Below are 14176 nucleotides of genomic sequence, written 5' to 3'. Positions count from 1 at the left end.
ACGAGCCTGGGACAGAGTTTGTAGCTTTAGCTTCAGGCAGCCCAAGCCACTGGTGGATTCATGAAATACCCCTCGAGCAAAGGAGACGCTTACAGCAGCGGTAGAACAGGAGATGATGCTAACTAGAGGCGAGATATCCTTCACATGACAACATTAGATGGAAGTACACAGTGTCTCTCAGGGTTTTAGCCAAGTATTTAGTCAAGTATTGTCATACACTAATTTATCATGTGTTCACTATGCAAGCAGTGTTGTTAAATCAGCCTCAAAACTTAATAACTGTGTTTCTTTACATTAAATGTCTGTAACTAAATGAACAAGACGGAAACATATATTGCCAACAAATCCTGAATCAGATATAGATTCAGTTTCTTGTGTTTTTAAATTCTGATGAGTGTGTGGACATACCTGACACCACATTTTATACGACAGAGCAAGAAGAAAGACCAAAACCACATATATATATAATATATAAGGCTCTTTGCTGGATAAAAATGTGTTGATTATACTAAGAAAACCTTCACCATCCACCCAAACGGATGCAACAGCTGTCAGAGCCTCTTGTAACGGTAAACTTTCAAATAAAAGTTGTCCTTTAATGAATTTACACTTCACTTAATGAATAAGCCTCTTATTTGTTTGGCTGAATATTATTACAGTGAACTAAAGCTAGACTAAAAACCAACTGAAACATTATTGTGTTGACACAGAATGACTAAAATAAAATGTTCTTAGTTTGAGTCTTTGTCAATTTGTCAAAAGTCAACACAATCAGACTAAGAAGGTATTTGTGCAGACAAAAACTCCCAATATTATAATGAAAAACTAAAATACTGAAATAAAAACTAAACTGAAATTAAATTGAATTGATGGAAAAAAAAAAATTAAAAACTCCATCATATATAAAAAGTGGAAATCTAATTAATCTATTTTATCTAATTTAATGAATAATTATAAAATAATAACAAAAATAAGCAACAACAAAATAAAACATAATAATCACAAACACATTCAAAAATAAAAATTTAATATTTATACAAAGAAAAAATCTATTTAATTGATAATTATGAAATAATGAATAATAACACTAACCAATAATTATATTAAAATAAAACATAATGATAATTATACAAAGAATTAACTAATTAATCATTATAAAAATATGTAATAATTAAGATAAATAATAATTATACAAATAAATCTAATCTGTTCAGTCTGTTCGCACTGGAGCTCCGGCCACAGACATCCAGTAAATGTGCTCCAGTAACTGATCCACTGTTTGCTGTGTGAACACACGGTTAGTGTCCGGTAGTTTAAGATGATGTCACTGTAGTCCACAAAGCAAGTACTTCTGGGAAATGTAGCCTTTTGCACTGTGAAACCAGTCGGCTCGCTGTCAATCATTTGTTCATGGCGGAGCCGATGGAAGCTTCGCGCTCCCTGCGTCTTCCACTCTGGCCGAGTCGGTCGATGATTGACAGTCGAGTTTCAGGTTTCGCGGCCCTTCGGAGGCTCGCCGGCACACCGTACGGCCCCTCCGGTGACCGGCCACACTCTCCTCCTCCTCCAACCAAAGCTGCTGAAACCTGGCGCATGTTTCCAAGCCCTGCCTCTGCTAAGCGCTTTTAACCAGTGAGGGTCGGGGGGGAATAATAGAACTGATCCCCAAACACAAAACTCAATTTATAACTTTTAACTTTTCTAATTTTAGAGCCTGTTCATCATCCTCTATTTTTTTTTTTTTTTGAGCTGCACTTCATTGTGATAAATTTGCTACTAACGACATCCAACCAACACAACAATTCTTCTGATTAAACTCAAATGAACCTTGATGGAGGTCTTCTACTTGAGAGCAGTGATGGCGTGAATGGAGGCGACAGACAATCACCAGTGCGAAGGACATTCACGAGAATTTCCTGGTTGATGGTTAAAAATAACGACTTGAGCTAAAGATGTGTTGTGCAGAGTATTCTCAGTGTTACTAAACATCAACACTAGCTTTGTATATCGCATTAGAATATATGTTGTTTGTATTTAGTGTATGTGTGATTAATACCTGGGTCAAATACTATTTTTGAAACTTAATTTAACAAGCTCAAGAGTTTGAGGTGTCTGATAGGTCTCAGTGAGAGAAGCGTGTAGTTATTTGTAGTCAGTGTTTTGTGTCCAAGTGAATATAAAGAGTTGCTAACCTGTGTGTGACTGCTACCAGGCCAAGTGCTACCATGCACCATACCTGGAGAGGATGGAGACCCCGGTGCCCCTGGTATACCTGGACGGCCAGGTACGATTTCACAGATGGTTTTTACTGCTTTTTCTGTGCTTTTCTTTTCCCAGTTTGCACATGTATTATGTCATTTAATGTCGTCTTTTTACCGCTGTAGTCACTGGCTGAAGGTAGTCACACACCAGTTGGTGTATGGATGAATGTAACAATAATACCACAATGCTCAAGACGAGGTTAATTTCGATGTATGCCACATGGAAAGTTCAATTAATTAATGATAGAGTTTGATTTTCTGTAGGTGGCACACTTTCTTTGTCCCTCCTCTGTTTGTTATGAACACATTTCTTCCTCGTAGGTTCAGTTACTGTTGTGTAGCAAGTGGGACAGGAATCTGTTAAGAGATAAAAGACATAAAAATACCATTTTAACAAAGTGAACTCAGCTCAGAATTAAAGTTGTATGTGTCTGCGCCTGTCAGGTACTAAAGGTCAGCCAGGTTTCCCTGGAGGCCCCGGCCGTCCAGGGTTTGACGGCACCAAAGGAGAGAGAGGAGGCCCCGGTTTTGGAGGCCAGCCCGGACCACAAGGTAAACCATGTGACACCATAACCACTATAACAGCGACGTCAGTCTTTTGAGAGCGTGTTGGTGTAATTTAGCCTCCTGGCTGCCAACTGTCCACATAAGGAGTCGGTCCTGTGGTTTTCCTGTCTGTGTTCCAGCAGATCCGTCGATTAAACCTGTGCATTACATTCACTGCACTTCACTGAAGTGTAAAGAGGTTCTGATTTTAATCCATGCCCTCCTTAATCGCCTCTGCTGTTTCCTCCCCCTCTCCTCCGTACAGGTTTCCCTGGACCCAGAGGGGACCCTGGAGTTCCAGGCGCTCCAGGACAGAGCTTTGACGGCGCCAGGGGGAAGGATGGTGTTCCAGGGCGTCCCGGAGCCAAGGGCCAGCCTGGAGAGGTACTGGGAGCCACATCTGGAGGTCCAGGACGGGACGGTTCGCCAGGAATCCCTGGAGACAAGGGCCAGCCTGGGACACCGGGGAGTCCTGGATTACCTGGTGGGTCTGAGACAGAGAGCGTCACGTTGTCACATCCTTAAATCAGGTATTCACACAGCAGTTATCTAAACATATTTCTTACTCTGCCAGGTGGTGATGGACGTTTTGGTGTTCCTGGACTGAAGGGAGAGCGCGGAGTTGACGGTCTTCCAGGTATTCCCGGACCTCCCGGACCTCCAGGTGAGCTGAGCGGTGGCATTCCCGGTCGGCCTGGACCTCCTGGCAATCAGGGACTGACCGGATCACCAGGTGAGGGGAAAGATCCAGCGACCCTGTCAGTGTTTCACCACATGGCTCACCAGACTTCTGTTTAATTTTGTAGGAATTTAGAAGTCTTACGTTGTATATTTTAGGGATCATGTGTATGTGTATGTGTAAATAGAGTTATTTGTTGCTTGATTTATGGTAAAAGAAGAGAAAAATATTTAATTCTTGCCTGTCTTTCACTTCTCATCCCTTCACTTTTACCAGCGTTGGTTCATTCCTCTCTTTTTTTCACTGTATTTCTTTCACAATCCTCCATTTATCAGACGCCACATTTGCCTGTTTTGTTCTTGTTGTTTATTTAAACTCTGCATCACCCAAAAGAATGTCCTCTTCTCCTGTTTTGTATTTCTCTTTGTCCTCTTTTCCTTCCTCCTTTCTTCCCTCCTTCCTTCACTCCACCACCATTATCTCCATCCATCCTCTCATCCCTCCATCTTTTTCTTGCTGTTGGGTCATTCGCTATAGGCTGCCAAGGTGAGACACTCTCTCCCCCATCCATCCATCCATCCATCCATCCATCCGTTCATCCATCCATCCTTTGCTTTCATTCCTCCCTCCTCCTGCTATTCACGCATTAGACCAAACACCTTAACAGCAGCGTTCCTCAACGTGTCGGCCTGCTCTCCTTTTCTCATCTGTACAGCCAAAAATGTCCATCTCCATAATTAGATTAATTATGCAGTCACCATATTCTTGAACAAATGAAGGAAATCTACCAGTATGGTGATATCATCCCATTATTTCTGTCATGAAAATACAATATGATGTTTGGTTTTTTTTGTACATTTGCAAGAACGTACTCTTGGTTTGACATATTTTAGCCGCTATGCTACAAATCACACATACTGGAGTGTCACAGAGACATTATCATGTGTCTGCACTTTTCACTGTATCACATAGTCTTTGGACGCAGTTCTTATGGAAGAGTAGATTCAAATTCCCTTTTTTTTCCTGAGCACTCGTAAGATTTTCCATGCACGTCAGCAGCAAAGTTGAGATTGAAAGCTAATTCTCGACCTTGTTTCTGGGTGCTTAGTTCAGTTTTCAGTGCTGAAGACACAACCACTTTCCTGGTGTTCATGTTTGAGTGTTCGGTACCACTTTACAATAAGACATGAAGCATTTCTGAATGGTTTAGGATTAGTTTATTAATCAGGTTGTTTGCAACAGTGACAGACGAACCCACATTTATCTGCAGCCTCAGACCTCACTGGTGTCTCAGCTTGCTTTGTCTTTGTCTGTCCAACAGTTTTATTTGGCAGATCAAATTATGAGATATCAAAGTACCAGGTTCATGCACAAAGGCTTTGGCGTGTGTTTGATACATTAAGGCCAAATCTGCCAAATCTAAACATTCCTAAGTCATTAGTTTATAAGATTACTGGCTAGTACGCAGTAACTGGGTCTTGCCAGTGAGCCAACACATGAAAACTGTGTTCTAACTTGTTTATAATTGCTTTATAATGTGCTTACAACTTAATTAATAACCTAATTATAAACCATTTATAAACCCTGATTGTTCTTCCAGGTTTACAACAGAGCTTTGGCAGCTGATTTCTAAACGCTGGAAAGACTTTTAAAAAGAATATACGGACACACAACAATGTACCCTCATTTCTTCAAGAAAAATAATGTTGCCTCCTCCTCTCTGGCAAATAAACTGAACGGAAACAAGGCAGAAAATGTGTGACTATAACACTTGATGGAAACAAATGTAACTCTGAAGCCAACTGAAGCACTCAGTCGGCTGATTGAACGCAAATACAATTTTTAAAACTCAATCAATGGTCAAATTAAAAGCCTAAGATGGACATTTTAGCTGTGAGAGACTCAGAAACAGAAAGTTCTCTCAAGAAATGTGACCGCTGATGTTTGGATTTGTTTTTGCAGCCGGTACTAACCCTCATAGTTCAATTATAAGAAGTGTAATCTGTACTAGACGTGTTTATCACATTAATTGCAGCAGGCTTGTGTGATGGCTAAAGTTTTTTGGCGCAAATGCTGTTTAACAACGTGGCTGCATCAGTGACTTTAGAGGCATTTTCTACACTCTTAAAAGGGACTTCTAACTTTCAACTCATCACCGCGTTGTCCCAGACAGATGTGTTGAAAATGGGTTCTCTTTTTAAGAATGTAAGCCGTAGCGGGTAGTATGCTATCCTGTAGGACAAACAAACTTTAGGCAAGCGAACTTCGCTAATTCAACCTGGAATTGCACTTGAGATTCTTCGATATTTGAATGAAATTACACAGCATAATTACAAATTTGGTCTTGCTGATGTTTAAACATTTCCAATCCCTGCATATGTATCTGAAACGAGCCAAAATAAGTGCAATTGCAGCCAAATCAAGGCAATGAAACAATGTAATGTAACGTGTGTCTACATTGTTGTCTGTTTTTTTTGCTTTTTAGGCAAATTGTGTGTATGTGTGTCGAAATAATTCATACACTGATTGTGTTTAATATTCTTAAATAAACTGTGTCAAAGGTAAGTTAATGTATTATCAATTATAAAGGTAAGTTATTGATTGTATGTTGTGCGTCTGAATAAGTGAAATTTCTATTCATAAAATTACATTTTTAGATTAATACTGTTTTTTTAGATTGACAACTGTTTTGCCCGTCTCACCATCCTTCATCTGTCCCTTCATCATCCGCCCACCGTCAGGTTTCCCTGGTCGCAAGGGAGAAAGAGGAGACCCGGGTTTCCCAGGGCCTGCTGGAATGAAGGGAACACCAGGAGAGAGTGGCATCCCTGGGTCACCAGGGCCAAGGGGACCCCCTGGACCCCCGGGACCAGGAACTATACCGGGAATCCCAGGACCATCAGGAAGGAAGGGTAAGCTGGTGCTAGTGTTTCCAATCACAGTTGTTAATTCTCCCGTCTCCTCACAGTGACAACAACAATGTGATTCACTGTGTTTTTCCCACAGGTGAGAGAGGTTTCCCCGGACTGATGGGTTTCCCCGGACTACCAGGTCGTCCTGGAACGCCAGGGTTTCCTGGAGGAAAAGGACAACCTGGAGGGTCGGGAAGAGATGGACTCCCCGGCGGCCCCGGATACCCTGGACAGAAAGGTAGCGTGTCCAGATCAGGAATGAGGATCTGCTACGTCTGATCGACCGTATGAGAAGGACACCTGGTTTGCTGTGACTCCCACTAACATCCACCTGTTTTTACTAGGTGACAGAGGATACCCCGGCCTCCCTGGCCTGCCTGCCCCCCCTCTGCGATCAGAGTTTGTGGAAAGAGGAGAACCTGGGACCCCCGGGAGCAGCGGCCTTCCCGGCTTCCCCGGACCCAGAGGTTACACTACTTCCTGTTTACTTCCTGTACACATTATCTGTATTAGCATAAAACCTTTATCTTAAATGCTCCTATTTCTTTTAACATTTATAGATAAAGCCGTTTCTGTACTGTTATTCATGCATTCAAAGGTTTTCATCTGTTAATTAAAGTCACCAAGAAGTGTTTTTCTTCCCCACGTCACTCCCCGTCTGCGTCTGGTCTCAGGTGACAAGGGTCTGCCAGGTCTGCCTGGTCGTCAGGGTCTGCCTGGACTTCCTGGTTTGGCCGAGCAGAGTAAAGGACAGCCGGGACAGCCTGGGTTTCCCGGGCAACCAGGCTCTCCAGGCTTCCCCGGACCGAAGGGAGAGGCTGGGATTGTGGGATTCCCCGGCATGTCTGGACCAAGGGTATGAAAACACACCTGGACCTGCAAATGCAAACATGGAGCAGGTTCAGTCGGTGACATTCAAGTTCTGATGTTTTCTCTCAGGGTGATGATGGTGCACCTGGTCTCCCTGGCAACCCTGGAGAATTCGGTCTGTCTGGCGCCAAAGGTGAGTGTGAATATCAGGCCGCACAACGCCATAAAACAGCCTCCAGTGCATTTTTAAGACTATTTATAAATAATAAAACATAAATCCCATCCATTGACTCACATGTTTTCTTCCTCAGGTCTACCTGGAGAAAGTTATGGTTATCCTGGAGCTCCAGGGGCTAAAGGCCAGCCAGGAGACTCAGGCTTCCCAGGTGAGACACAGCATGGTTGATTTAAGTGAAACTTACCCCTCTTTCCCAAATATGGCTATGCTTCCTGTGGACTGACTAAAATTAGCTCCTTGAAAGTATTTAGAACTTGAGAATAGATTGCTAAAACCCACAATCTACCACTTGTGTATCCACATTTTCAAGTCCAGTAGCATGTCAGCTGTTTGTCTTGGTTTTTATCTTTATTTCATGCCGAGTCGCACTTCCAAACTGTATGTGTTGACATGCAACTGCCTTTTATTCCCCCTTTTAGCCTCTATTAGTAGCACTACCAGACTACAGTGTCTGTTTTACTGATTTTACAAGTTATATATTTACTGTATCACTTAAAAAGGTCCAAAGAAACGTTGAAGGCGCCTCCAGCACCGGAAACATTTGTGGTTCTGTGAAACTTAAATTTCCAGTCTTAATGTCTTCAGTGCTATCCAAACTGATAATGATGTTTGACCAGATTGATTATCTCTCTTCAGGTGGCCGTTCCAATGACGGCGCCCCCGGTGACAACGGCTTTCCAGGAAGTCCAGGTTTCCCTGGAGCGAAGGGAGCGCCTGGCGAACAGGGACGGCCTGGAATAACAGGTGAGAGAAATGACCAGATGCAGATTTTCTGTCAAGACAGCAGAGATTCGTTCAGAGGAAGCCTCAGTCAGCTAGAAACGTATTCGTCTCGTCTCCTCTACAGGCTCCCCTGGTTTCCCCGGGCTGAAGGGCCAGCTCGGCTTCCCAGGAAGAAGAGGACTAGATGGGTCTCCTGGTCTCCCGGGAGGTCCTGGAGGTCCCGGAGCCAAAGGTGAAATATTTCTAATACTTTCTGTTTCCAAATGTGAGTAAGGTAACACAGCAGGACATAATATGAGCAGAGGCTGCAAACAAACACACTCGCTCTATTGCAGGATTGTCTGGATCCTCTGGTTTGGGTGGACTTAATGGCCTTCCTGGACCTAAAGGCATCCCTGGAACCCCAGGCAAGGACCTCATTACAAATATCACAGTCTGATGATGCATTTTTACAACTTGCCTTCTGCTTTCTTCTTAGTTTGGGTCCTTTGCAAGTAAAAAACGTTTTGCTGTATCTGTATCCAGGTGTGATCTCAGGAGGTCGCCCAGGTGCTCCTGGTATTCCAGGATTGAAGGGAGAACGAGGTGTCTCCTACCCAGGAGTCCCAGGCCTCCCCGGACCGAAAGGAGAGAGAGGAGATTCAGGTGAGATAGCCTTCAAGGAAATTAAAAGGGCTGATTGAATATGAATGCAGTAATATCAAAATAATGACTGCTGGTGTGTGTGTGTGTGTGTGTGTGTGTGTCAGGTGGTCCTGGAATTGCAGGGTTCCCTGGTCGGCCCGGACCTCCTGGTGAGACCGTGGGGTCTAATATTCCCGGCCCTGTCGGAGACCCCGGTCTGCCTGGACTGGATGGAGAGTATGGTAAATACATTTTCTCTATTGTATTTCCTTTTTTTCCTCTTTCCTTTCCTTCCCTCAATGTAGTTTCTCTCACTTCCTCTTCCTCTCTCCGCCAGGTTTCCAAGGTCCTCCAGGTCCTCCCGGGCCGCCTGGTCCAGGCACAGCCCAAGGAGACAGAGGTGACTCTGGGCTCCCAGGATTCCCCGGCTCCCCTGGCAGGAAAGGAGAAGCAGGCATCCCTGGAGGCAACGGTGTCCCAGGCAGCCCTGGGTTCAAAGGTGAAGTGGAGCTTCTTACAGGCTCCAAAACAAAAATACAGCCCAGAAAATCTACCCGAGAAAGATATAGTAAAACATTGTATTTTTCATTTTTAAGGAGAACGAGGTGACAGCGGTTACAGTGGAGCTCCTGGTCTCAAGGGTTTCCCGGGTGACTCTGGTTACTATGGAAACAAAGGAGCCAAGGGATTACGAGGTACGGTGACTTCAGCCTTTCCTCAGACACACTTTCATCATTTGATGGTCCAGGAAATGAATGTATCCTGTTTTTTTCCCTTCGCCCTCCGTCTTCCACCCGTCTCTCCCTCTCCAGGGCCTCCTGGTCGCAAGGGTATCCCAGGAGTCGTTGTGTCGGTGCCCCCGGGAGACTACCAGCGACCCTTCGGAGAGATGGGCTATACCGGTGCAGCTGGAGCTTCTGGAGTGCCCGGAGAGCCTGGTCAGCCAGGAATTCCCGGTCGTTCAGGTGAGAAGCGATGGGTTTTATGTCAACCAGAAATGCTGATCTGCCAGAGCTGAAGTGAAGAAGACTGTTTCCCGTCTTGCTAAGCTGCGCTAACAAGCTTCTGCTTCTTAACCAGCAAACGAACAAAATAAAGAGGGAATGTGAAAAGAGAAATGACAATTAAATGGCTATGTAAAATATTGTCCTGCTGCAGGTGCTAAAGGTCGTCCCGGTTCTGTGGGAAAACTTGGCAGGACTGGATCTCCTGGTCTGCCTGGACCTGTCGGTGACCCCGGGCCCCCTGGATTCCCTGGACCCACTGGAGAACAAGGTCTGTTTGTCTGTGTTTTTCTGTCTGTTCTATCAAAGATTAAGCTTATTATATCTTGACGCAACTGATGACAAAGTTATAACACAGTTTTCCTCTAAAGTTAATAGCCAACATAATAAGCACATGTTTATATTGAATTATAGCCTCATGTTTTTGTGATAATAATGAAAGTGACAAACAGAGGAAGGAATCTGAGTTGTTAGATTGTTCCTCGGTCTTACCTTGTACGACTGTTGTGGTTAATGTGTTGTTTTATCACAGTTTTATTATACTTTAAGCAAAAACTGGAGACCACAGTACATTCTGACAAATGTAATACCTAATTCAATATTCGGTTCGTTCCTTATCCAACAGAAAATTTGCCACTAATAGGTTTATTACCTCAAAAAGATGTGAATTTCATCCCAATGTTGCTTCAATATTGGGATTAAAATGCTGTTTAGAATTTAGAAAACCATTTATTGTTAATGTCTGCAGTTTTTCTGTCTGTGTGCTTTGTAGCAGAGACACTGAAACGCTGTATATCACCATCAAACAAAATGAAAACAATAAGCACTTTTAAAACAGTAATTTGACCCATAAATCATTCCTGAACTATTATTATGTTAACATGACAAACAGAACATGACCGATCCCACTAACATCTGCCCCTTTAGGCATCCCTGGTCAAGCCGGCCGTCCCGGCACTCCTGGCGGCGTCGGCCGCAGTTACAGCATCGGCTACACTCTGGTGAAGCACAGCCAGAGCTCCCAGGTTCCCATGTGTCCTCAGGGCATGGCCAAGCTGTGGGACGGATACAGTCTGCTGTACGTGGAGGGACAGGAGAAGGCACACAACCAGGACCTCGGTATGGAAACTCTTAACCAACCGTTTTTATCCTTCACTTGAACCATGGAAACAAAACAAACAACTCTAGCACGGCTACAGCACAGCACGGTCATTGTTTACGCGAGGGGAGGAGATCTCTGTAACAGGAACGCTGTGATATGAATCCCATGGCTGAAATCCCACTGAGAGCTGTTTGAATTAAATAAATGTGAAGCCGTACACACACAAACCCTTAAACTGCAAATATCTTCTCATCTCATTTTCTATACCGCTTATCCGTGAGGGTCGCGGGGGAGCTGGAGCCTATCCCAGCTGACTTTAGGGCGAGAGGTGGGGTACACGCTGAACTGGTCGCCTGCCAATCGCAGGGCCAGATACAGACAGACAGACACTCACAGCTACGGGCAGTTTAGAGTCAACAATTAACCTAATGTGCATGTCTTTGGATTGTGGGAGGAAGCCAGAGTACCCGGAGAGAACCCACGAGATCAATATCAATAAGCATATTGACCCCCTCTCTCTCTCGTGTTGTCCCTCCAGGTCAGCCGGGGTCGTGCCTCCCCAGGTTCAGCACCATCCCTTTCCTCTACTGCTCCCCCAACGAGGTGTGCTACTACGCCAGCCGCAACGACAAATCCTACTGGCTCTCCACAACTGCACCGATACCCATGATGCCCGTGGCCGAGCAGCAGATACAACCTTACGTCAGCAGGTACTGCACGCTGCTAGTGTGGGCTAGTATTCATCGATACAGTCAGACTGCACCCTTTAGGACTTAATGTATTATGAAGAAATGGAGAATACACGTGCGTTTATTTAATAAAGTTCTTTCTCTCCAGATGTTCTGTGTGTGAGGCTCCATCTCAGGCCGTGGCGGTCCACAGTCAGGACATGACCATCCCCACCTGTCCTCCCGGCTGGAGGAGTCTCTGGATAGGATACTCTTTCCTCATGGTAAACTATAATACACTTTTCTTATAATGAGGCTTAATATCATTGTGAAATGACAAAACGTTACTAAACCATACATGTTTGTTAGGCTTGGATTCTTAATTAGAACTCATTATTATATAAAATGATAGTTTACCACTGTTATTCTCCCCAAGCACCACATTTTTCTCAGTTTTCACTCTACTGAACGGCGGCCATCTTGGATCTCTTTGTCAAAGTGGCCCCTGGTTATTTTTTAAAAAGGTCATAGAAGTCAAATCAATCATGAAAACATCTTTTGGAATTGAGGTTTTCTACCCAGCTATATGAAAACTGCTGTCACTTGGAGGCTCTGCACAAAGTTAGACAATTTTTTCAGCTGGGCCAGAGGCATGATGGGATGTACACAACTATGCATATTCATCAGGCCCCAAAACCCAGAACCTAACCTTTCGGTATCCAGTTTATAGATAGATGGATGGATGGACTTTATTGATCCCAGACTGGGAAATTGTATCATTATAGCAGCACAAATAAAATAAATGCACAGTAAGGGGGGAGAAGGGTTGTAAAGGGTCATTGCTTTGGGCAGGAATTATTTCCTGTGTGTGTCCTTGTGATGGCGGAGCTGCTCCAGTCTGTTGGAGAAGCTGCTGTCTGATGATATCAGGCTTTCCAAATATCTATTTGACAAGTAGTTTACTACTAGGAGTTACTACTTCCAGTTTTTGAAAGCCTTTAAATTGCTTATATAACATGTGTTCAGCAGATGTTTCATCAGTGTGTCAGTGTTGAGCGAACTCCCTTTGTTGAACTCCCTTTGTTGAACTCTCTCCTACGCAGCACACAGCAGCCGGCGCCGAGGGTGGCGGTCAGTCCCTGGTGTCTCCCGGCTCCTGCCTGGAGGATTTCCGCGCGACGCCGTTCATCGAGTGCAACGGGGCCAAGGGCACCTGCCACTACTTCGCCAATAAGTACAGCTTCTGGCTCACCACCGTGGAGCCCAGCCAGGAGTTTGTCTACTCGCCGGCGCAGGAGACCCTGAAGGGAGGCCAGGAGCGCTCCAGAGTCAGCCGCTGCCAAGTCTGCAGCAAGATCTTGTAGTAGGAAGATGTGAATGGAGGGAGGGAGGCATCAGGGGGTGATGTTTTAACACCTCAAAGGAAAAAAAAAAGAGGTGTTGATGATGGAGGATGAGATGATTTATAAAGAAATCTATAAAAACAAGAACATGTGACTGACTGAAAATGAGCCCCTCTTCTGCTTCTCTGATGGTTTCAGAATCAAGTCGAACATCTGCTCCGATATTAGATCCCCTTTAGGAATGAATGGCTTATTAAAAAAAAAAAAAGAAGAGTTGGAGGGAGGAAATGGAAAGAGAAGGGCTCCGGTGTGATTGCTCTTCTCTAGATTATCACTGACAATGGTGCTATTGTTTATGTTCTTTGTGTTTATTTTGTGTCTGTTTTCTCGTTGTGGTTTTGGCGAGAATCATTCTCGGCTACCTCGGAGAGTGCCACCTCTTTGGATAGCACTGCGCCGCTCACACGTCAGGGCTGGGCGTCTGCTTCAGATGAGTCAGTTCAGACGGTGAAGTCAAACACTGGTATGTTTGAAAGGTCTAAGATCTTAACAGCTGTGTTTCACATCGTTTTCTGAACTGATCTAACTGAAGCAGATGGTAACCTCACCTGCTTCTGGTTCAAACACACATTTTTAGAGAATCGGCTGCCGTAAAACTTTGCTTCTTTGGTGTTTACTGCTGGTCACAACCACTTAAACTGCAGTTATGTTGGATTGTGTTACCTGCTGAAAAGGCACCAGTGGTTTTGCATGTTTTGACTCCATTGGCTCGCATTCATTTCATTACACTGCTGAAATCACACTGCTGAGAGTCGAGACTTGCTAAAGGTGAAGTAAAGAATTATAGTGAACAATAAGATTGTTTTGTTAAAATTATTATTGTTGTTAGTGCCTGTTTTTGTGCATCTACAGAAACATATCACAAAGCATCGTACTCATAAAAGTCCCTCATGTGCAGAATTTACTTTATAAATACTATATTTTTGTGTTTACAGCATCGGATGCACAAAACACAACAATAATAAAGAATAAAATGGACTGAATTGTAGAGAGAAAGAAAGAAAAGGAGCAAAACTGATAAATACAGTTGGTACACAACGTGTTTAGTCAGTCTTTTATTTTTTTAAGTCAGATACTGGACCAACAGCAATTTTTTAAGGCAGAAAAGAACATTTTCTGCTTCTAACGATAGAACAATCAGCAAAAAACACAAGTAAAGATTCGCTTTAATTGATTGTTATCATTTCCAGCAAGTTACAATTTTCT

At 43.9% G+C, this 14176-nt stretch overlaps 1 protein-coding gene across 1 annotated transcript in view; it reads left to right on the top strand.

Moving 5' to 3' along the window:
* The window catches only part of col4a6 (collagen, type IV, alpha 6), a 60978-nt gene extending 47326 nt beyond the window's left edge, over positions 1 to 13652 (top strand). The window contains exons 24-46 of the mRNA XM_070855189.1: positions 2213 to 2284; positions 2706 to 2813; positions 3073 to 3291; positions 3382 to 3540; positions 6228 to 6398; positions 6493 to 6636; positions 6743 to 6865; positions 7073 to 7254; positions 7338 to 7401; positions 7520 to 7594; positions 8083 to 8190; positions 8294 to 8401; positions 8505 to 8576; positions 8695 to 8814; positions 8919 to 9035; positions 9131 to 9292; positions 9390 to 9488; positions 9606 to 9758; positions 9952 to 10068; positions 10725 to 10916; positions 11438 to 11609; positions 11737 to 11851; positions 12671 to 13652. Coding sequence (XP_070711290.1) covers positions 2213 to 2284; positions 2706 to 2813; positions 3073 to 3291; positions 3382 to 3540; positions 6228 to 6398; positions 6493 to 6636; positions 6743 to 6865; positions 7073 to 7254; positions 7338 to 7401; positions 7520 to 7594; positions 8083 to 8190; positions 8294 to 8401; positions 8505 to 8576; positions 8695 to 8814; positions 8919 to 9035; positions 9131 to 9292; positions 9390 to 9488; positions 9606 to 9758; positions 9952 to 10068; positions 10725 to 10916; positions 11438 to 11609; positions 11737 to 11851; positions 12671 to 12931 — 3113 coding nt within the window. The 3' untranslated portion in view covers positions 12932 to 13652. The remainder of the gene's footprint in view (positions 1 to 2212; positions 2285 to 2705; positions 2814 to 3072; positions 3292 to 3381; positions 3541 to 6227; positions 6399 to 6492; positions 6637 to 6742; positions 6866 to 7072; positions 7255 to 7337; positions 7402 to 7519; positions 7595 to 8082; positions 8191 to 8293; positions 8402 to 8504; positions 8577 to 8694; positions 8815 to 8918; positions 9036 to 9130; positions 9293 to 9389; positions 9489 to 9605; positions 9759 to 9951; positions 10069 to 10724; positions 10917 to 11437; positions 11610 to 11736; positions 11852 to 12670) is intronic.
* The last annotated feature ends 524 nt before the right edge of the window (positions 13653 to 14176 follow it).

Source organism: Pempheris klunzingeri, chromosome 23, assembly GCF_042242105.1.
Source record: "Pempheris klunzingeri isolate RE-2024b chromosome 23, fPemKlu1.hap1, whole genome shotgun sequence".
Taxonomy (NCBI): domain Eukaryota; kingdom Metazoa; phylum Chordata; class Actinopteri; order Acropomatiformes; family Pempheridae; genus Pempheris; species Pempheris klunzingeri.
The sequence above is the reverse complement of the archived record's forward strand: the minus strand, read 5'-3'. Positions and strand labels throughout refer to the sequence as shown.